This window comes from Zophobas morio, unplaced genomic scaffold, assembly GCF_036711695.1.
Source record: "Zophobas morio isolate AGI-343-1 ecotype UQ-CSIRO unplaced genomic scaffold, CSIRO_AGI_Zmor_V1 ptg000005l, whole genome shotgun sequence".
Taxonomy (NCBI): Eukaryota; Metazoa; Arthropoda; class Insecta; order Coleoptera; family Tenebrionidae; genus Zophobas; species Zophobas morio.
In genome coordinates this window covers 9782436-9806132 of record NW_026972110.1, presented here as the reverse complement: position 1 = coordinate 9806132, position 23697 = coordinate 9782436, and the positions used below count along the sequence as shown (strand labels likewise).

Below are 23697 nucleotides of genomic sequence, written 5' to 3'. Positions count from 1 at the left end.
ACGTTTTGTTTGTTCTACAAAAGTTTTTCTGTGTATTCAGTTAATCAACTTAGTTTTTCTTTTTTCTTCCCTGTTTGCTCCACTAGAACTTCAGAAACAGAACAAGTCATTTATGTGACTTTATGCTAAACATCATTCAAAAATTTCTCTTCCTAATTAATTGTAAAACGTATACATATGCTTTTTGTATTCGTATTCACAAGCTGGACTATATAAAGTTACGGCCTTGGTATGAAAAAGGTGCCGGTGTTAAAAGTCAAAGCTAAATAATCTTTCACGAGGTAACTACAACACTAAAAGTCATTAACAACAGTTTTTGCTAATTCTTATATTGAAACCAGGTTTCATAACAAAAAAATTAAATACCTTAATCAGTGTGTATATTATATCATTGTGCGTGCAATCCGGCATACATTGAAGGTAAATCCATCATTTTCCAAGAAATGATTGCGGAAAAATGTGCACTAACTGTTTCACTTAATTAAAAACAGTGTTAATTTTACATCATTTACGTCAACCTCTCAAAAACTGCAACATGTAATCGATTAGTTAAAACACTCTTTTTCAGAAGGTGGTTAAAAATGACGTTGAAATATACCAACGAAATAATGAATGATACGTTATGTTGGTTGCATACAAGCACCAGTTTCCTGCTGAATTACTATTTAACCTTGCAGGACGTCTCCCAAAACGCAGCAGTATTGCGCCCACGCGCGAGATAGCCGTGACGGTTTCACGAAACAGTTTAATGAATATAATCACTACTGGACACAGAATATTTTTACTTGATTTCATGCAATGATAGATTTGTCCCAGTGTGGTGATTTCAAAAGTAACATCTACTTATAAATAGTTCGCTTGGTAAATAAAAATCGGTGTGTGGAATGGTTGAGTTTAGTAGTAGGTCAGCCAGTGTTTGTGATAAAACTCTTCTTGTATCTATTGTATTCTAATACAAATATAAATATTTTATTGTTCGTCAAATTTCTTCTTGGATAAGTTTTCATGTGCGCTTCTTTTACCAACAACAATGGTCTTAAAAACAGCAGAAGCACTTCAAATCTCGAACAGCAATAGTCAGTTCACCAATAACCTATACAATATTTTGGCTGGAACATCACCAGGAAATATAGTCTTCTCTCCCGTCAGCCTTCATGCTGTTCTTTCTATGGTTTACCAGGGTGCCCAGGGTACAACAGCTGAAAAATTTGCTTCCTCCTTAAAAGTACCCGACGCTAAAGTTGCTAGCGATGGTTACAGTGTTATAATGAAGCGTCTCACTTCTATTCCCAACGTTACGCTTTTGATGGCTATTAAAATTTACCTTATGGAGGGACATCCACTTTTACCAGACTTCAGCGAAGCTGTCACTAATAATTTTCTGTGTGATGTTCAGTTACTTAATTTTTGTGACCAGGCGGCAGCTGCTGCGACTATTAACACTTGGGTTGAAGAGAAAACACAAGAAAAAACCATGAATTTAGTCAACAAAGAAGATTTTGATGAATCCACGCAATTAGTTCTTGTAAACGCTATTTATTTCAAATCCAGGTGGAGGCACGCATTTGACAAGGGAGCCACCAAAACTGAACCCTTCTATCTAAATGATACAGACTCAGTACCTGTGCAAATGATGTATATGAAGAGGAGGTGTTATCACAACTCAATAATGGAGTTGGAAGCTCAAATGTTAGAATTGCTTTACGCCAATGGAAACCTAAGTATGGTCATTATTTTGCCTTTCGAGAGAAATGGAATTGCCGAGTTGGAAAAGAAACTGACTACTGTAAACTTGGCCAAAATTACAAATGAGGTATACAACCCACCAATTACCGTTGCCTTGCCTAAATTCAAAATTGAACAAACCATTGATTTGAAAGATTCTTTAACCAAGGTAATAATAACTTTCGTTAGTAATTTTGAATAGGCCAACAGTTGTGATTTTTTTGTTATTCAGCTTGGACTTGGCGAAATATTTGATCGATCAGCAGCTAATTTCAGCGGCATGGTTACGTCAAAAGAACCTTTACATGTAAGCAAAGTTATACAGAGAGCGTTTATTGAAGTAAGTGAAGAAGGATCTGATCCGCCGCCAGTCCCTGGTAAGTTTTAGATTATTAAATTCATTTTCGTCCTATACTTAAATATGTAAAAATATTCTGTGTTGATTGTGAATATGTTACAATCGTTTTTTTTTTTATTTATTTAATAGTCTGTCCATTTTAATCAGTTTTTGTATAAAATGTGCAACAGGTGTATTTAATATGCACTCAAAGATAATGTTATCAAAACAAAAGTTTCTATGGATCCATCTGGCGTGAAATTTTACCTACATATTAGAGTAAAATTTTACACAGATATATATTATACTGCAGGGTGTGCTCAGTGATACAACAGAAGTTTGAAGACAAGCTAATAAAACTTATTTTTTAGCAACCTTTTTCATAAAAAAATATATTTACTTCTCAATATCATAGCCATATATAAATATGTTGATCATATTGCATAAACGGAGAGCAAAATAGAACGCTTAAGTACTTTGAAGGGAACGATTGATATATACAGGGTTATTCAGCTGGGATGACCCATCTGAGTCTTTGGCAACCCAAAATATCGATTCCAGTTGTTTCGAAGCGTCAATACGAAGCTGTTACCAATTTGATCATTGCTAAAAATACCAATGCATTCTTACAATAATTTAAACGGAGTAAATTATCCAAAATTTTGCAAAATTACTTGCAACCTCAACTGGAAGATTTACCAGTTGCTCCTGTGAGAGATTTACCATTTGCTCCTGTAAGGAGATTTTTGGTTCAATTCATAAAACCATTACAAGATACCTAAACCAACAAGTTAGTTCTTGACCTGCCCGAAATCCGGATCTCACAGTACAAGATTTACCAAATACCTTTTACTTATACATATATTGAACGTCAGAATAGTATAACGCCTTGTCGGTCACTTGGTCCAGCACGATTTACAGACTTACAGCAGGAGGTCACATTGAACATTTGTTAGGAGTTTTTGTTTTTTCTTTTAATTTAATTTAAATTTTTTATTGTTTAAGTCCACTTCTTTAGACACGTACTTAATACAATACTCTATTATAACAGGTCCAAAGGTAGCACAGAAAAAAAGTCAGTGGATCAATGCCGGGCGGCATCTACTTTAAGTTTATTGATTAAATCAAGAACGGTCCATCCTGTTTTCCAAAAAATTTGAGATGCATTATTAATATTAGTGTGCACTGCACCTAGTCCTTGTTAAAATGTTTTTTACCTGTACTTTAACAGTTCACACAAAGCTTTATTTTAACTTATAGAAGTTGTCAAAAAATAAAATTCGCAAATAAATTTTATAATTTTTCGACTCCATTTGATCGACTGTATTTTAGGAGTGAAGGAAGTTCTGTCTAAAGAACCTTAGTGCAACATTTGGTTATATTACGATCTATAACTTCTGTATCTACAACGAAAAGGCTTAGTCAGTTATATGGGTATAACTGAACTGAAAATGTTCTGTTTTCCATCAAACCAGTATAAGAAAAAAAAACGTTGAAAATAAAAAGTAGTCCTTTTTTAAAAATAAATTAATCTGGACTGTAGCTTAAAATTACAATATAGCCACAGAAGCAATACATTTTTTAACAAAAATATTTGCAGGGATTTTCGGGTCAATATGAGGTAACTTGTATAAAAACATTTAAATAACATCAAACGTATTTTCTTGAAAATGAAATTACCTTCTCTTTAGTTTTGAAATAACACCTTTGACAATATATACTTACAATAATGTACATTTATTATTGGAAAGTTGATATATTTTTTTTTGCAGCTGCAGCAGCAGGGAGGAGAAGGAGGGGTAGGTTGTGTCATGTGGAAGGTCCCGATATGTTCTTTACTGCCGATCATCCATTTATTTTTATGTTGTTGGAAAAATCAACTGGAACACATATTTTATTTACTGGAAAAATAATGAACCCACAATTTTAAGAATGAAACTGTGTTTTCTTTGGAACGAAGAAACAAGTGAAGACGTAAAATAAATGTTTATGTTGTTGTTTTTGTTTTATTGCACTTGTCATTCTTTTGTTTCAATTTTAATGTTTTTTGCCAAGAAGTTTAGTTTAGGTTGGAAAATAAGTATATGTAAGGAACAGTGGCGTAAATAGCACCCCCGCAGACCCTGCAGTGCGCCAAAAGGGGCGCAGACCGTAACGTAACCGATATATTTTTTAAAATGTACAAACGAGTAAGTACATATTTATATTACTTTCTAAATTTGGTGTATGAGGGCGCTTACTATAAACTGCGGGGGGGCGCAGTGGAAATTAGCTACGCCACTGGTAAGGAATACATTTAATGAAAATATTTCCAAAACAGTTGTCGCAATATGTGCTTCAGTTCCACCTAAGTGATCTTTTATAATGATAGCAGAGAGTTTAACATACATATATATTAATGAATTATGTATTCAATGGCTAAAAAAGTTTTAAATTCAAAATTATAAGTATAAAAGCTGCTTTTTGGCATTAAAATTTATTCGAACCGGAAAGTCTTCATTTGCCTAGACAATCGTTAAATACTTGAGGAAAATATGACCACTAAAATAAAGGCCTTATCAAAATTTATCTGTGCATTCCACTAAAACACTGATGACGTCATGTCAAAATTTTGGTAAGTAAATCTCATTAAAAATTAATATTGTAACATGGTTCTTTATCTGTGATTGTATCAATGCTACTAGGTTTACACAACACGGGTTATTATAGGTTATTTTATTATTTTTAGTTACTTATCTGGGAAATATTGCACTTGAGTTTTCCGAAATCCGTAAGACAGAGAAATGGTGATAGTATTTTTGTTATACGTATTACAATTAATGTATGTTTATCCTCACCAGAAACTACTATTTAAGTCTGTGTTAAACAATACTGTTTAACACAACTGTTTTTTTTTTTTCGAAGCAAAGGAAGTTCTAGCCAAACAGATCAGTACTTTTGTAAATTATACATATATTACAATATGAAGTGTTTCAACTAAGTAAATCCATCAAAATAACTAAAAGTTATTTTATTGTGACTCAAGCATTTCTGCAGCTTTTACTTTTCATGAAGTTCGATTATAAATATGTAGCTGCTAAAAAAATCGCAGAAAACACTGAATTAAAAATAGTTTTGCCTTGGGAAGTGCAACGTCTTAAAAAAAATTCCACCGAACGTAGGTACGCAAAATTTATGCCGCATAAATTCTTTACTTGTTAAAATCTACAAAATAGAAAGAATTCATATTTCTCAAATTAATCTCTATACAAAATGTTAGTGATTCTTGCATACAGTGTACATCATGACAGAATGAATATTACAAACTTGAAGGTGGAGCAGTAAGAAAGGCTACATTCCGCTAAGCGCCAGTACATATATTTAAGAAACATTGGTCGAAGGTTATTTCGATAGGACTCAAGTAGATTTTAACAAATTCCGGCCCTTTGCAAAATAAAAAAAATGATTTTGAGAATTTTTATGCGTGATAACCTCTCTACAATAAAATAAATACAGATAAATAATACCAGTAACCAGATAAGAAGGTAAATGACATCCTACAGATTTATTTTGACATGCCATATTTTTTTTATTTGTGTACGACATTCAACTTATTTTTTAATGACACGCTATATATGTATTTTTTTAACATTGTTGTAGAGCTTGTTTTTCTGAATTCATTAACGTATCGTTCTTTAATCATCCATATTCCCATATCCCTAGCATTTCAACGCATTATGTTACAAAAACACACTTGTTTGTATTCGGGCTGGAGTTCTGGAGAGTCCTTATCGTCAACCCATAATAGGAACCCGATTAACAATTGTTCTAAAAATATGAACGCACTGATAAAGACAAGATTACACTTGTATCTATTGGTGCGACAAAATGTCTTATAAACGAGTATCATACAGTACTTTTCTACTTTGCCCCTTTTTCATAAAAACACAGCAAATTCAAAATCTGGTTAATTACACGACAGTTGGCAGGACATACCTTTTACTTCATTAAACATTGAGGGTAATAAGTTAAAAGATGATAGACAGTTATAACAGCTAGCAACTAGCTCCTCCCTAATGACAACAGTAAATAAATAAATTTCACTAAGGTTAATGAAATTATTATAGTTAGGCTAAAACAGTTCAACATACCTAATCACACTGTACACCAAAAGATTTTACTTTTTCCACGCATGTCTAGACATTTTGCCAAACCGACAATATAAAAAGTAACGTTTGCTTATAAATAGTTCGTTTGGTAAATAAAAATCGATGTGTCGTATGGCTGAGTTTTGTGGCAGGTCACTTAGTATCTGTGGTAAAACTGTTCTTGTATTTATTGTACTCTATAATACGAATATTACTATTTATTTTTAATCAAATTTCTTCTTGGATAAGTTTTCTTGTACAGTTCATTTATCATCAATAATGGCCGATGAAACTGCCGCAGCACACAAAGTCTTGGACAGCAATAACCAGTTTACCGTTAACCTTTACAACGTTTTGGTTGGATCATCACCAGGGTATATAATCTTCTCTCCCATCAGTATTCATGCTGTTCTTTCCATGGCTTACCAAGGCGCCCGGGGTACAACAGCTGAAAAATTTGCTTCCACGTTAAACGTACCAGAGGCTAAAGTGGCGAAAGAAGGTTACAGTGTTGTAATGAACCGTCTCAATTTTCTTTCCGATGTTACACTTTTGATGGCCAATAGAGTTTACCTTATGGAGGGTTGTAAACTTTTACCAGACTTCAGCGAAGCTCTCACTAAAAATTTCCAGTCTGATGTGCATTTACTTAATTTTTGTAACCAGAAGGCAGCTGCTTCAACTATTAACACTTGGGTTGAAGAGAAAACTAAAGAAAAAATCAAGAATTTAGTCAACAAAAATGATTTAAATATAGACACGCGATTAGTACTTGTAAACGCTATTTATTTCAAAGCCAGATGGAGGGAAGTATTTGACAAGGAAGCCACCAAAACTGATCCATTCTATCTAAATGATGCAGATTCAGTAAATGTGCAAATGATGCATATAAAAAAGAAGTTTTATTATAAAGGAATGAAGGAGTTGGAAGCACAAATCTTGGAAATGCCATACACCAATGGAAACCTAAGTATGGTCATTATTTTGCCTTCTAAGAGAAATGCAATTGTCGAGTTGGAAAAAAAGTTGTCTACTGTAAACTTGGCTGAAATTACAAATAAGATGTGGCACATTAAAGTTACCGTTGCCTTGCCAAAATTCAAAATTGAACAAACCATTGATTTAGAAGATTCTTTAACCAAGGTAATGGAACTTTCGTCAGAAATTTTGAATAAGCTACAAAACAGTTTTTTTTTTATATATTCAGCTTGGTCTTGGCGAAATATTTGATCAATCTGCAGCTAACTTCACGGGTATGATTACGTCAAAAGAACCTTTACATGTAAGCAAAGTTATACAGAAAGCGTTTATTGAAGTCAATGAAGAAGGATCTGAGGCAGCAGCAGCCACTGGTAAGTTTTTGATTATTATGTAATCTTCTTGCTACACGCAAAAAATAGTATTTTTAAGATTGAAATAAAAATGTTGTGTTTTCCACCAAAGCAGTATAAGACGAACGAATTCAGTATGGATTGCATTTTAAAATGATATTATAAACCAGCAATCAATTTGTGGCAAAAGTTTGCAGGAATTTACAAGAAATACTTAATTAAATCAACAATTCCACACCAAATTCGTTGAAGCCTTACTTAAAACTTAGCGAACAACATCATGCTAAAATCATAAATCAGATTCGATATAATTCAGATTCTCCGTCATCATCATAACTATCTACCTCTTCCTTGCACCAGCAGGAAACTTTGAATGCAAACAATGTGTACTAGAATAATTGTACATTCAATTTTTTAAATAATGAACAAATAAATTATGTTGACATTGAATATATAATCAAAACGAATACCACTCGAGCATTATAAAATCAATCGAAAATACTAACTCGACATATTATTAGAAACATCACTCGACCTGCGGTCTTGTGGTGTTTCAGATGATACGTCTCGTTAATCGGTTAATATTTTCGATTATTTTCTATACTTTCGTGATATTATAACTGACAATGAAATTACGTTTGCTTTGCTTGTGAAATATTTCATTTGAAAATAGGTATGTACATATATATTATTCGAAAATTAATACATTTTTTTATTGCAGAAATGATAATCGAGCGTAAGTGTCATGTAAAGGGCCCAGATATCTTCTTCATTGCTGATCATCCGTTTGTTTTAATGTTGTTGGAAAAATCTGAGGGAAAGCCAAATATCTTATTTGCTGGAAAAATAATGAACCCGCAACTTTAAGAACCAAGTTATAGTTTACTTGGAATAGAACGAACAAGTTAAGTTGTAAAATGAATATTTGCAAAGTGTTTAATCATACCGAAGGCTAGACAACCCGTTAGAAAGTTGTAGACTACAGTTTCGATCTTGTTGGATCTCATCAGTCCAGCACATTCCATCGAGTTGTCTAGCATTCATTGTGTTTCGCTTATGTGCGTAAGCTTAGCAACCAGGTGTTACATCTCACTAACACCAATAAATGTTTGTGTTACTTCCTTTTTTATTCTTTTATTGCCCTCATGATCCAAATTTTTTGTTCCAATTTTTAGGTTTTTTGTTAAGAAGTTCAGTTTAATTTTTAAAATACATGCAAGGAATACATTTAAAGAAATATTTCCAAGGGAAAAGTCCCAATATGTGCTTAACGTCCAATCAGCGTGATTTTTACATGTTAACACAGAATTTAACGTACAAATTGATAAAGAATATATAGGGTCAGTACTGAGTATTATAATAACGGGACCCGGACCAAATTTCAATGCAACACAAAATATACATACCTCATATGTAATTCTTTTTATATTTTACTTTTCTAAAATATACAAACTAGTACCTAACAAACCTACTAGTTAATTTTGACTTTCGCAATAATTCTATTTGTCAGTTTTGAGCTCCTATAAGTTTTTAGTCTTCGCGATAGGATGAGGGTTAAATACACGAACGATGAAAAGGTTGATATGATCTTGATTTTTGGAGAATGAGGAAAAAATGCCGTTGCAGCAGTAAATCTACGAAAGAAGATAGGCGACATCCATCCGACCAAATCTTTAGATGTTTAGAAAAAACGTTAAGACAAAATTGACCGAAAGAAACAAGAAATATAGGTCTTACCGCTACTGGTGTCGAAAATGAAATTCGTGTAATTGAAGCCGTAGACAATGACCCGTATGTGAGCCAAAGATTTATAGAACGACAGGCAGGAATATCTCAATCTTCCGTTTCAAGAATTTTGAGAACAAATAAGTTCCACCATACAATACCTTTGCAACAACACGGGTTTATTCCTGGAAAATCGATGATCACTAACGTAGGTACTCTGCTGTTTTTCCGATTGGACAAAACAATTTGATATGGGTCAGTCTTTGGACGTTGTGTATCTGGACTTTTCCAAGGCATTTGATCGAGTTTCTGTTCGTCGTCTTTTGCTCAAACTTGATCATTGCGACATTAAAGGTGGTCTTCTAAAGTGGATTGAAGGTTTTCTTTCTGATAGTACTTTTCAAGTGAAAATTGGTAATTCAACTAGTTCTCCCGTTTCGGTCTTAAGTGGAGTGCCGCAGGGATCAGTATTGGGTCCGTTGCTTTTTTCAGTCTATACTTCCGACATTGTAAACGGATTAAAATCGTCATATATGATGTTTGCGGATGAGATGAAACATTATAATAAGAGCTCAAATTATGATAAATTGGCAACAGATATTATGATGGTTAACGAGTGGTCTAAAGAGTGGCTGTTGTCTATGAATCTTAAAAAAAGTGTCATCTTGCATATAGGTAAGCATAATCCCAGACAGAACTATCATCTCGACAATGAACAACTTGACAAATCCTCTTATGTTAGAGACTTAGGGGTACTAATAACTATAGATCTCTCATGGCCTGAACATGTTAGTTATATTGCCAAAAAAGCCAATAAAATTCGAAAATTCCTTTTGAAAGGAATGATGCCATTATCACATATCAGGCGTTGACAAATAATAATTCGCCAGTAAGACTTCTTTTTTTTTGCTACACAGTAACCATCGAACTAGAGGACACCGCCTTAAGCTAGCAAAGGAAAAATTTCGGTCGTCTATACGCTCGCATTTCATTACAAATCGAATCTTCAATTTGTGGAACTCTTTACCAGTCGAAGTAATTGAAAGCAAAACAATCCATGGGTTTAAATCTAGGCTGGATTCACATTGGAACAGCTGATAGTGTAGTTAGTATGTTCTAATAAGTAATAAATGTAACAACATCACTTAAGGCGCGGGAATAACGGGCAATTTGCCTCTGCTCGTACGCCTCACATAATACTATTAATAATAATAATAATAATTTTACACCATTTACGTTAACCTATGAAAAACCGCTTATGTCACATCTATTGCAATAATCATTGCAACAATATAAAAATGGAATTTAGCTGTACCTACTGTACCTACAGATCTCAATCAATAAAACGTCATGTTGGTTGCATATAAAAACAGCACAAATAATTTCCTGCTGAATTGCTAACCTTGAAGATTGAAGGATGTCTCCCAAAAAGCGGTAGTGATTGCCAGCCGTCACGTCAGTTTAATGTAATAATGAACTGCACAGAGAATATTTTTACTCTCTTTCACGCAATGTCAGTCTAGATATTTTGCCGATATGGTATTTTAAAAAATAACATTTGGTTATAAATAGTTCTCCGGGTCAATAAAAATCGGTGTGTGGTGTGGTCGAATTTAATAGCAGGTCGGCCAGTGTTTGTGATACAACTGTTTTTGTATGTATTCTTCTGTAATACGAATCTAACTATTTATTCTTCTTCAAATTTCTTCTTGAGTAAGTTTTCTTGTGCACTTGTTTTGCCATCGACAATGGCTGAAAAAACGGCAGCGGCACCCCAAGTCTCGGACAGCAATAACCAGTTCGCCAATAACCTATACCATATTTTGGCTGAAACATCACCAGGAAATATAATCTTCTCTCCTATCAGCCTTCATGCTGTTCTTTCCATGGCTTACCAAGGCGCTCGGGGTACAACAGCTGAAAAATTTGCTTCCACGTTAAAAGTGCCGGACGCTAAAGTTGCTAAAGATGGTTACAGTGTTATAATGAACCATCTCAATTCTGTTCCCGACGTTACACTTTTGATGGCTAATAAAGTTTACCTTATGGAAGGAGATACACTTTTACCAGAATTCAAAGAAGCTATCACTAACAATTTCCTGTCTGATGTCCAGTTACTTAATTTTGGTGACCAGACGGCAGCTGCTACAAGTATTAACACTTGGGTTGAAGAGAAAACACAAGAAAAAATCAAGGATTTAGTGAAGAAAGAAGATTTAAATGAATCCACGCGTTTAGTTCTTGTAAACGCTATTTATTTCAAGGCCATGTGGAAGCACGTATTTAAGAAGGAATCCACCAAAACTCAACCATTCTATCTAAATGATATAGATTCAGTAAATGTGCAAATGATGCATATGAGAAAGAAGTTTAATTTTAACGCAGTTAAGGAATTGGAAGCGCAAATCTTAGAATTGCCATACACCAATGGAAACATAAGTATGGTCATTATTTTACCTTTCGAGAGAAATGGAATTGCCGAGTTGGAAAAGAAGCTGGCTACTGTAGACTTGGCTAAAATTACAAATGAGCTGTACAACCAACAAGTTACCGTTGCCTTGCCAAAATTCAAAATTGAACAAACCATTGATTTAAAAGATTCTTTAATCAAGGTAATATAACTTTCATTTCGTCAGTACTTTTGAATAGCTAGAATAAATGCTTGTTAATTTTTTGTTATTCAGCTTGGACTTGGCGAAATATTTGATGGATCTGCAGCTAATTTCAGCGGCATGATTAGTTCAAAAGAACCCCTACATGTAAGCAAAGTCATACAGAAAGCGTTTATTGAAGTAAATGAGGAAGGATCTGAGGCAGCAGCGGCCACTGGTATGTTTGTGATTACTATATTGTTTTGTTTCTCTACGAAAGAACATTCTGTTTTAATTGTTACAATCGTTGTATATTAATTTGTCGTTAACTACTATTCGAAAAAAAAAAATCTTCCAGTTGGTGGTGTAATTTATTTTTAAAATAATTATGTTGGCAACACCAAAGCGTTCTCTGTTCAGTTCCACAGTTACACTAAAAAAACATCTAAAAAAGGGTTAATTAGTTGTAGTGTCAACATAGTAATTTTTTGCACGGTCTACTAGAGTTTTTATTTTGACGAAAAGATATATTCATGTATAGTGGTCCAAGTCTGCCTTCGTTTTTATGGCACTACAATCTCAATTACCGCAAATATTAGGAACTCTATTGAAAATGTAAATAGCCGCGCCATAAGTCATCTTAAAGCGTACGGCCCTGTGTAGTGTAGACAGTCGGTCTCTTGATGATTTATGACCACTGGATTACTTGCGGCAGAGGCCTATTGTGGAACACTTAACTCCTTCACAATAGGATGCAGTCGTAAAAACGAACCAGCAGTAGGAACACTATACCTGGATATTTTTGTGTTCTCCACCAATGCAGCATGAATGAGAAGGACGAAGGTGAAGACTACAAAATAGTAAGTTCTTAAAAATAAGTCAATCTGGATTGCAGCTTAAAATTACATTACACAGCAGCAATAAATTTGTGGCAACGTATTTGCAGGAATTTTCGGGCATGTATGATGGAATTTGTATAAAAATAATTAAATATCAACAATAAATTAAGTGTTAAAACATGTTTTCTCAGAAATTAAATTACCTTCTCTTTATTTAAAAAAATTCGTTTAAAAATATATACTTATCTACATTTATTTTTCTAAAGTAAATATTTTTTTGCAGCAATGATAATGAGGGGTAGGTGTCATATAGAAGGTCCAGACATCACCTTCATTGCTGATCATCCATTTGTTTTTGTGTTGCTGGAAAAATCCACTGAAACACATATTTTATTTACTGGAAAAATAATTAACCCGCAACTTTAAGAATCAAGCTGTATTTTCTTTGGAACAGAAGTAACAATTTAAGGTGTAAAATAAATAGTTGTGTCGTTTATTTTTGTTTTATTGCACTCGTGATCCAATCCAATATTAAAGTGTTCGTTCTTCAGAAAAAACCACAAAAATTATTAATCAAAGAGGATTCCGAAGAAAAAGTTCAAGAAGCCCGGCACTAGAAAAAAAGTTAAAGTTACTAATGACCATCATTGGTGTGAAACATGTAACATGGAAAAGTAGCAATACTTTAGGAAAAAGGACACGTGCCTGAATTTAATAATTTGTATGAAATGTACTGATTTCATAAAGAATTATTTTTGAATGAACACTTTAGAAATTGCATTTTTATTATTTGCATGTTAACTTATGTCCGTATACAGCACCATCCTTCATTTATCGTCGGTTCAGATATCTTTTTCATTTCTGATCAGTGATCACCCATTTGTTCTATAATTATTGTTGGATAAATCCACTGGAAAACCATATATTTTATTCACTGACGAAATAAGAAATCTGCTTTTCAGTGATGAGGCATCTTTTAGGAACAATAAGGGTGTAAATAGGCATAACTATCACTACTATGCCCAGAATAACCTCCCCTAGATTCACGAAGGACACTTGGTATGTTGATTAGTCTACAAATGCCTGGTGTGGAATATTGGGCAACAAAATTATAGGACCATATTTGTTTCGTGAAAGATTAAATGGTCAAGTGTATTTCAATTTTCTGAGAAACATTCTGCCAATGTTGTTAGAGCAGGTAGATTTACAAAGAAGACAAAACAGTCGCTTCAATAGGATAGCGCACCGCCGCATTTCCACAGAGACGTGGGTCACTATTTAGATGCAGTGCATGCAAATAAATGGTTCAATTAATCCTTGATCCCCTAGAAGTCCGGATATAATTCCGCTAGATTACCTTTTATGCACAATGGTCAAAAATCGTGTCTTCCAAACACCTGTCAACAACAGAGAAGATCTGGAACATAGAATAACTGTCGCTTGTAGATTTGTAACGCCAGCGATGCTGATGAGGTGAGAAGATTTTTCTGGAACCGCATTGAAACGTGCGAAAGAAGTGGTGGGCAGCATTTTGAACATCTTCTTAACTGATTTGCTTGGTTTTTATGTTTTGTTCGTTATTAAAACATCTTTTCCGTTAGTAGTTCACTTATTTGAGTTTTTATAATTTTAATGTCAAAATTGACAAACTTTTAGATATGTTTGCTATCTTTGTATATTTATTAAAAATAGAATTTTGAATCTACATAAGCTCTGCAAAGTATTGTTGGCTGCATTTTTTCAGGCTCATTATTTCTCATGAATCACCCTGTATAGCTATGTATGTGTAAATTGAATGATGGTTAGTCTCAGTTCATGTCGTTTTCCTATACCTCTGAATCACTCTACTATTTCGTCATTTGCTTTTCTGCAACTCTTGCATTCACATCACCTGCTATCAGTCCACTGTGGTGGTACGTAATTGTATTTAATATTGAAGATAAATAGTCGAGAAACGTTAGTTTGACCAAAGCTAACTTCAGGCATATTAAAGAAATAAAGTACATCAGTCATTTTCTGTCAAATCAAAGCCAAACTAATTAGCTGCCAATTAAAACTCTGTAGTTACTGTACTTCTACAGTTATTACAAACTGACAGCTATCTGGTAACTTATTTCTGCGATTTTATACTAAACGTCCTTCAAAATGTACTCATCTTATTAATCGAGAGTTGTACGTACCTATACATACCACTTTTAACGGTATTACAATCTGGAATACAAACAGTTACAGTTTTGGTACAAAAAATAAGAAAAAGAACATGATTATATATAGTATATTGTTACGATTTACGGAAATTAAATCGGCGTTGGGTAAAACTCAACAATTCCTTTCCCGATAATACGCAACTGCACAACTATACAGAGTTAATGTACAGCTCTCAACTTAACTTGTAGTCATTAATCGACTGGAATGGATTTGAACAGGCAGTCCGCTCCCGATGGTACTCCCTATGTAAAAACAACCACGCGTTCCTGCTGGATGGTCCGCGATCCCTGTTTCGAAGTTGTTCTGAAGCCCGCCACCGAGACTTTCGCTTCTAAGCTTTTCTTTATTGGAGTGCCGCCGTTGACGATGATGACTCATCGGTCATCGCGACAATGTACATACTAGACAACCCGTCGGCGTCATACCTGGGTGGACAATGGGTTGTTTCGTAACTATATTATCAAATATTAGGTGCCGATATTAAAAAGATAAAGCTCTAATCTTTCACGAGGTGAACTAAAAATCGTCACCAGCAGGAAAACATTAATTTTTGGTAATTTATTTGTCTTGAAATCGGACTATATAGAAAAGGTTAAAAAAACTGTAGCCGACAATCGTGGTGAAAAGTAAAGAAAAATATTTCTCTTAGGTTTATAATATACACATACATTTTAGATAAACATTTTTGCGCACATTGATGGTAAATCCAGGAAATGATTCTTAAACTAGAAGTAGTAGAAAAGTTTTTGATAGGGGAATAATATACAGTTACTGTTTCACTTGATTTAAAACAGCATTACTTTTATACCATTTGTGTTAACCTCTGAAAAACTGCAGCTTGCATTGGATTATAATATCACTTCAAAGCCAATCATTGATACATTGATATAAAAATGGCATTGAGAATATAATTAATAATACGTTATGTTGGTTGCATATAAAATTCAGCAGGAATACTTTCCTGCTAAATTGCTAACCTTGAAGGATGTCACCCAAAACGCAGCAGTATTGCGCCCACGCGAGAGATAAATAGCTGACACGGTTTCATTAAACAGTTGAAAATACTTAATCACTACTGGACATAAAATATTTTTACTTCCTTTCATGCAATGTATATATTTTGCCAGTATGGTAATTTAAAAAGTAACGTCTGCTTATAAATAGATCGCTTGGTAAATAAAAATCGGTGTGGTTTAGTTTAGTAGCAGCTCGACCCGTAGGTGTGGTAAAACTCTTCTTGTATCTATTGTACTTTAATACGAATGTAATTGTTTACTGTTCGTCAAATTTGTTCCTGGATAAGTTTTCATGTGCGCTTCTTTTATCAACAACAATGGTCTTAAAAACTGCAGAAGCACTCCAAGTTTCAGACAGCAGTAGCCAATTCACCAACAACCTATACAATGTACTGGCTGAAACATCACCAGGAAATATAATCTTCTCTCCCATCAATCTTCATGCTGTTCTTTCTATGGTTTACCAAGGCGCCCAAGGTACAACAGCTGAAAAATTTGCTTCCTCGTTAAAAGTACCCGAGGCTAAAATTGCTAGAGATGGTTACAGTGTTATAATGCAGCGTCTTATTTCCGTTCCGAAGGTTTCTATTTTGATAGCTAATAAAGTTTACCTTATGGAGGGACCTACACTTTTACCAGATTTCAGTGAAGCTGTCACTAAAGATTTTCTGTCTGATGTACAGTTACTAAATTTTGGTGACCAGACAGCAGCTGCTGCAACTATTAACACTTGGGTTGAAGAAAAAACACAAGAAAAAATCAAGGATTTAGTGAAGGAAGAAGATTTAAATGAATCCACGCGATTAGTCCTTGTAAACGCAATTTATTTCAAGGCCACATGGATGTACGTTTTTGACGAAGCCACCATCACTGAACCATTCTATCTAAATGATGTAGACTCAGTAAATGTGCCAATGATGCATATGAGAAAGACGTTATGTTTTAACATATTTAAGGATTTGGAAGCGAAAATGGTAGAATTGCCTTACACCAACGGAAACCTAAGTTTAGTAATAATTTTGCCTTTCAAGAGAGATGGAATTGCCGAGTTAGAAAAGAAACTTGCTACTGTAAACTTGGCTAAAATTACAAGTAAGGTATACAACCAACCAGTTACCCTTACCTTGCCAAAATTCAAATTTGAACAAACCATTGATTTGGAAGATTCTTTAACCAAGGTAATATAACTTTCGTCAGTAGTGTTGAAGCCTCGGAATACTTAGATGTGATTTTTTTTGTTATTCAGCTTGGACTCGGCGAAATATATGATCGATCTGCAGCTAATTTCAGCGGCATGATTACGTCAAAAGAACCTTTACATGTAAGCAAAGTTATACAAAAAGTGTTTTTCCAAGTAAATGAAGACGGGTCTGATGCGCCACCAACTCCTGGTGAGTTTTTGTTTATTAAATATGTTGTTTTCTTCGTATACATACGTCTGTCTGTCGTCGGTGTCGATTTTTACGAAACAGAAAATCTCCGAAACTACTGGACAGATTATCATCATTTAGATATTTTGTTGTTTGAACCGTCTTCTTTAGACCCACAATCGATCCACTATCGGCACAGCGGTGGCCCAACGGTAGCAGATGAGAGATCCGTGGATCATCACCGGACAGCAGCTATTTTATTCTATTGATTAAACCAAGAATGGTTCACCTTATTTTCCGGAAAATTTAATAAATATCCCTCCTAAAGTGTTGAAGACGTCATAACAAAATTTTGTTATGGAAACTCACTTGAAACATGCACATAAACATGACATACCTGTAGTTAAACAGTCCACTCACAGATTTGTGTTAACTTATAGGAGTAATAAAAAAATAAAATAAATAAAACTTCTATATCTATGTGAACCCGTTTATTCAGTTACACGGATACACTAAAGATTTTCTGTTTTCCACCAAAACAGTATAAGAAGAATGAACGTAGAGAATACAAAATATAGTCCGTTCTTAAAAATCAATCAATCTGGACTGTACTTAAAATTACATTATAGAGCAGCCAGAAATTTTTTGACAAAAATATTTGCAGAAATTTTCGAGCGAATAGGATGTAATTTGGATAAAAATATTTAAATATCATCAGCAAATCAAATGAAATTACTTTCTCTTTTTTTTTTGAAATATTTAACTCCTGTGAAATATATATGTCTATTTATTATTCGAATGTTGATATATCTACCTTTTTGCAGCAATAAGCGGAAGGCGAGATGGCTGGTATGATCCAGAACGTAATATAACCATCACTGCCGATCGTCCATTTCTTTTTGTGCTGTTGGAAAAATCCACTGGAACACACATTTTATTTAGTGGAAAAATAATGAACCCGCTACTTTAAAAATGAAGTTGTATATATTTTCTTTGGAATAGATGAAAACAAGTTAAGATGTAAAATAAATGTTTGTGTTGTTTACTTTTGTTTTATTGCACTCGTGATTCAGATTCTTTTGTTTCAGTTCTCATGTTCATTGTCAATAGATTCAATATCTATATGTAAGGAATGCATTTAAAGAAAATATTTCCAAACTAATAGTCACAATGTGTGCTTAAGGTTCCATCTGCTTAATTTTTTACAAGTTAGTATAGAGTTTAACACACAAATTAATGTCTAAAAGAAACTTTTAAAGATTAAATTATAAAAATTGCTTTTTGGCATTAAAATGTATTTGAATCGGACAGTTTTCGTTTGCTGAGACAGTCGTTCCGTGAGGAAAATACGACCACTAACATTAATTGTCGTGAAACAAAAGCTACATACATAAATTGATACAAAATCCGACCTTCAGAAAAAATCAATTCGCGGAGCCGCGTATGTACCCAGCGAAGGAACCCAAATTTGTATATATGTGGTTTTTTACTTTCCGACTTAAGCTAGGACTAAGAAATATTACTATAGAGCGTATTCGATTACTGACTAATTTCATGTTTTGGAGAAGTTTTATATCTCCTACCATATGGAAAATTACGTTTCCCGTTTCCATCTGTCTGTCGACTTTGTTTTTTTTTTTTCACAATTGTGTTTTGAAATTTTAGCAGTATTTTAGTAATCGTATAGAACATAGATGGTTAGACAAAAAATAATAAAATAATATATTTCCAAGCATGCGGTTTATTAGCTCACCCTTGTTTTTAATTTCATCTACTTCTTTAGGAAAAAAATCAACACTGTACAACGTTTTACAATTTAACTTAGACACTATAGAATCGATAATCGTCGTCATTATTTTTTGAACTTGCTGCATTTTTGAACAATTGTTCAGTTGGTTATTCAATAGAAAATCTAGTCTTTTCGAAAGAGCGGTTAGTATTTTTTGAGTGCGGCTCTAGACGAACAGTACGTCTTTCTGAAGGTGTGTGGTTTTTCTTATTTGCTACAAAAGTTTGTTGTAAAATTAGGTTTTAGGTAGTTGCAATATTCGGTCTGTTCGGTGCTTGTCGACGTATAGAATTTTACAATGGATGCGTTTGCAATGTGAAGGAAAAAAGTTTAGTCTTTGTGGTGCATTTAAGAAACTAAAACTCATAGACCTAGAACATTCACAACTTTGAATGTTGAAAACTTAAACTACATTGAAAAGTGCGTACTTTTTATTCTATAGTGTTGGCAGATGTACATGAAACCCTATTGGTATTAATACATTGGGCCAAATTTCTTGGAATATTGCAAAATATCTCATCATTCCTAATGCTATCCAATTCAATGGTCATTGGCTTTAGCGAACATCTGCTACAATCTATACTATAGCAGATAGTGGGGCCGATATTAGAATACACACGGTGATTCAAGAAAGAATAATAACAGGATTGCTAGGAAATTCGAATCTGTTAGCTGCAGAAATTACATGGGTATTAAAGAAATCAGGAAAGAAATTTATACATCGACTACAAATGAATGTGTTCTTGCATCTACTTAGGAGATTTCAATATCTGTACTTTCTAATTGTACCATTAATATTATAAATTAATTAATGAATTAATTAATAATAGATCCGAGTACATTCTTCGTTGTCAATCCGACTTTATGGCAGAACATCACTGCACGGATACTATGAAGTGTGGGATTATACAGGCCTGCGATGGTCAAGTTGTCTGGAATTTATCTAGTGATTTTAATAGTTTTTAGTGTTGAAAAGAGCAAAATATTTTTAAAATTCCATTATGTAAGGGTTTTTTTGTTCTATCTACAGGCGTTAGCTATTGATCCTTTACAATAGTATCGCTTTTTTTTTAGTTATAATGATGCAAAAAGTTGATACAACGATATGGTGCGAGTTTGTGCAATTAATTTTGCGAAAACTTCATTCGTTTAATTTTCTTCTTTTGCTATATTTAGTATTTACTGTGTGTTTTGATTAGATTTAAGTAGATTTTAAAATAATTTAGTTTTCCAATCACCTGTAAATAATGTATTTGATGATTGAAGAAAAAATGTTCAAGCCTTTTTGTGAAAAATCCTTACCGGATTGGAAAAAATGAAATTCATATTTGGATTCAACACTCAGAAACACATAAGAATCAGCAATCAAATTGAGAATAATGTTTCAAAAGTTAAAAAATACAGGCCTGTGTTATTAACGATTTTGACATTCATAATCATAGCATTCTGATACTATCGACGATAAAAAATATATTAAGTAGATCAATTGTACGAAATAATAATAACTTTTCATAATGAAAAAGCAAGATATTTCTATTTGTGTCTTTTTTAGACACGGAATAGGGTGAATATCATTTGCAGCAGAATAATTATTAATTTAAACTAGCTTCTGAAAAAATTTATATTGTACCGGTAACATGACATCTAATCCGCTGATAGTGATGACCTGATGTCTGATGAGTGATGACATATAATGTTGGTTGCATATAAACACCAGCATGACCCCCACCCAAAACAATTACACAAAAACAGAACACGTCATAAGATTAGATTAATAATACAATCAACATTGCAACCTTTTTTCACTGAATGTTAGTTGAGATACTTTGCCAGTATAACAATTTAAAAAGTAACGGTTGCTTATACAAAGAGGTCGCTTGGCTTGTAAAAATAGTGTGTGTTATGTTTGAGCTTAGTAACAAACAAACCGGCTAGTGTTGGTGGCAAAGGTTCTTGTATTTAATTTACTCCAACACTAAGATAACCACTTCTTCCCCGCATCTTTCTTCCTAGATAAGTTTTCTTGTCCACTTCTTTCAGTCAACAATGGCCGAAAAAACAACAGAACTCCAAGTCTTGGACAGCAATAGCCAGTTCACCACTAACCTATACAATGCTTTGAACGAAACATCATCAGGAAATATAATCTTCTCTACCATCAGCCTTCATGCCGTTCTTTCCATGGCCTACCAAGGTGCCCGGGGTACAACTGCTGAAAAATTTGCTTCCACATTGAAAATACCTGAAGCGAAAATTGCTACAGAAGGCTACAATATCGTGATGAACCGTCTCAATTCTGTTCCCAACGTTACACTCTTGATGGCTAACAAAGTTTATCTTATGGAGGGACACAAGCTTTTACCAGAATTTAGTAACGTTGTCACGAAGAATTTCCGATCTGAAGTACAATTACTTAATTTTGGTGCCAGTGAGACAGCTGCTGCAACTATTAACACTTGGGTTGAAGAGAAAACAAAAAATAAAATCAAGGATTTAATAGACAAACAAAATTTAGATGAATCTACCCGTTTAGTGCTTGTAAACGCTATCTATTTCAAGGGCAGTTGGATGCACAAATTTGACAAGGAAGACACTAAAACTGAACCGTTCTATCTTAATGATGGAGATTCAGTAGATGTGGAAATAATGCACATAACGAGAAAATATCACTACAAATCTGCTAAAGAGTTAGGAGCTCAAATTTTAGAATTGCCTTACACTAACGACAACGTTAGCATGGTCATTGTTTTGCCCTTCAAGAAAGATGGAATTGCCGAATTGGAAAAACTACTGGCTGGTGTAAACTTAACAGACATCACAAATAAAATGCGGTACGTTGAGGTTACCGTAGCCTTACCAAAATTTAAAATTGAACAAACCATTGATCTGGAAGATTCTTTAACCAAGGTAATATAGCGCTGTCGTGAATTGTCCCTAATTTTGAAACGACCATAAAATGGTTGTGTTCTTTTTCCTTTGTTATTCAGCTTATGATTTTTTTCTTTGTTATTCAGCTTGGACTTGGAGAAATATTTAATCCATCTGCGGCTAATTTCAGTGGCATGATTTCTTCAAAAGAGTCACTATTTGTGAGCAAAATTGTACAGAAAGCTTTTATTGAAGTAAATGAAGAAGGCGCTGAGGCAGCTGCAGCGACTGGTAAACTTTTTATTATGTTGTTATTTTTGTCTACTCAAACATAATGTATTTCAATTGTGAGTTTGTGAGTGTTTTGTTTATTTCATGGTTATTTTTATTTACATTAAGTATGAATTTAATCAGTTTTTGCATTTTTTTTTATATATATTAATAATTTTTGTTTAAAAATTGATGCATCTAAAGAACATATTTCTAAAACCAAAGTTGCTGTGAACTCATTTGTGTGATCTTGTACTTGTTAAAGTGCAATTTAACATACACATAAATTATTGCAGCGTGTGAGTGGTACAAAGGAAATTTTATTAATATATCATTAATTAATTAAAAAATATATGTTTTATTTGTTCTTCACATATTTAAATAAATAAATATGTTGATCGTGTTACGTAGGTAATAAGAGAAAAAAAGGAAAGTTGCAAATGCAGCTATCTTGAGGATATAATATTTTTTGTTACATTGGTGTCTATAACTTCCATATTTCAGTTTCCTTTTCGGTTTGGAATAGAGGGTATATAAAATGGCAAAAAATCGAGAGTCTAGTAAAAACGTCCCTGATTAGTCTTTAATATCTGCATAATATATAGCAGAAATAAATTTGTAAAAAAGGTGTTTGCAGAAATTGTCAGTGCCCGTTCCATACAATTTATAGATGGTATACCTTATTTAATTAGCTGCTCATTGATAAATTAAGTTCTAAACAATTTTTTCCTGAAATTAGATTACGTTCTATTATTTTTGGGATAATCCCTTTCAAAAAGATGTAACATATTTATATGTTTATTTATTATTTGGGTGTTGACATACTTTTCTTATTGCAGGAGTGGTGATCATGACTGAAAGCCTTCTAATGGGTCCAAATATCTACTTCACTGCTGATCATCCTTTTATTTTAATGCTGTTAGAAAAATCTTCTGGTAAACCAAATATTTTATTTACTGGAAAAATAATAAACCCTCAACTGTAAGAACAGATCTGTTTCCTCTGTGGAACTCTTTAACTAGTTAAAATGTAAAATAAATGTTTGTTGTTGCTTTTTTTTATTCTACTCGATTGTTTCTAATATTAATTTTTATATTCGCGCAAAATGTTTTACGTTACTAAATATTATATTAAACTTGTAATTTGCACATAAAGTACATACATTCATCTAATGCTGAAGTTTGCGTTCTAAGCATATACCAGAAAAAAAAACCACAACCATCCAATAACCTTATTTCCTTCTTAAACTTCTCAGATATGTCCAATGTTTAAGAATAGGGATCTGTCTGATATAATATAGTATAGTATAAAGCTATAATTAACATATGTATATTACAAAATGTTTGAATTTATCTTCTATGTATTACAAAATTATAATCACTTTGCTAACAACATTTCGTTGATTCAGCATAGCTTTATGGGTGGAAAATCTACACTAACAAACTTAGTCACAAATGCGCAATATTGGAATGAGTCACTTGACAAGAAAAACAAGTTGATG

The 23697-nt window shown here is 33.4% G+C and overlaps 6 protein-coding genes across 8 annotated transcripts in view; all 6 read left to right on the top strand.

The window, feature by feature from the left end:
* The window catches only part of LOC135122652 (leukocyte elastase inhibitor-like), a 49091-nt gene that overhangs the window by 11576 nt on the left and 13818 nt on the right, over positions 1-23697 (top strand). The gene's annotated exons all lie outside the window — the stretch shown is intronic.
* Positions 597-4058, top strand: LOC135119371 (serine protease inhibitor 42Dd-like). Its single transcript, XM_064043784.1, has 3 exons — positions 597-1894; positions 1958-2102; positions 3835-4058. Exons 1-3 carry the CDS (start codon positions 1031-1033, stop codon positions 3990-3992), a joined length of 1167 nt encoding a protein of 388 aa, XP_063899854.1. The 5' UTR covers positions 597-1030; the 3' UTR covers positions 3993-4058.
* Positions 6188-8644, top strand: LOC135122646 (leukocyte elastase inhibitor-like). The gene is made up of 3 exons (XM_064046962.1): positions 6188-7332; positions 7397-7541; positions 8242-8644. Exons 1-3 carry the CDS (start codon positions 6469-6471, stop codon positions 8385-8387), a joined length of 1155 nt encoding a protein of 384 aa, XP_063903032.1. The 5' UTR covers positions 6188-6468; the 3' UTR covers positions 8388-8644.
* Positions 10906-13169, top strand: LOC135122648 (leukocyte elastase inhibitor A-like). Its single transcript, XM_064046965.1, has 3 exons — positions 10906-11857; positions 11930-12074; positions 12959-13169. Exons 1-3 carry the CDS (start codon positions 10994-10996, stop codon positions 13099-13101), a joined length of 1152 nt encoding a protein of 383 aa, XP_063903035.1. The 5' UTR covers positions 10906-10993; the 3' UTR covers positions 13102-13169.
* Positions 15883-18296, top strand: LOC135122649 (serine protease inhibitor 42Dd-like). 2 transcript variants are annotated; one of them, XM_064046967.1, is made up of 4 exons: positions 15883-16873; positions 16931-17077; positions 17146-17290; positions 18094-18296. In XM_064046967.1, exons 1-4 carry the CDS (start codon positions 16217-16219, stop codon positions 18237-18239), a joined length of 1095 nt encoding a protein of 364 aa, XP_063903037.1. In that variant the 5' UTR covers positions 15883-16216; the 3' UTR covers positions 18240-18296. The 2 variants fall into 2 exon arrangements, with proteins under 2 accessions (XP_063903037.1, XP_063903036.1); XM_064046966.1 differs by having other exon boundaries at positions 15884-17077.
* On the top strand, positions 20760-23368 carry LOC135122647 (serine protease inhibitor 3/4-like). Its single transcript, XM_064046964.1, has 3 exons — positions 20760-21965; positions 22073-22217; positions 23036-23368. The coding sequence occupies exons 1-3, from the start codon at positions 21105-21107 to the stop codon at positions 23179-23181; spliced, it is 1152 nt and encodes a 383-aa protein (XP_063903034.1). The 5' UTR covers positions 20760-21104; the 3' UTR covers positions 23182-23368.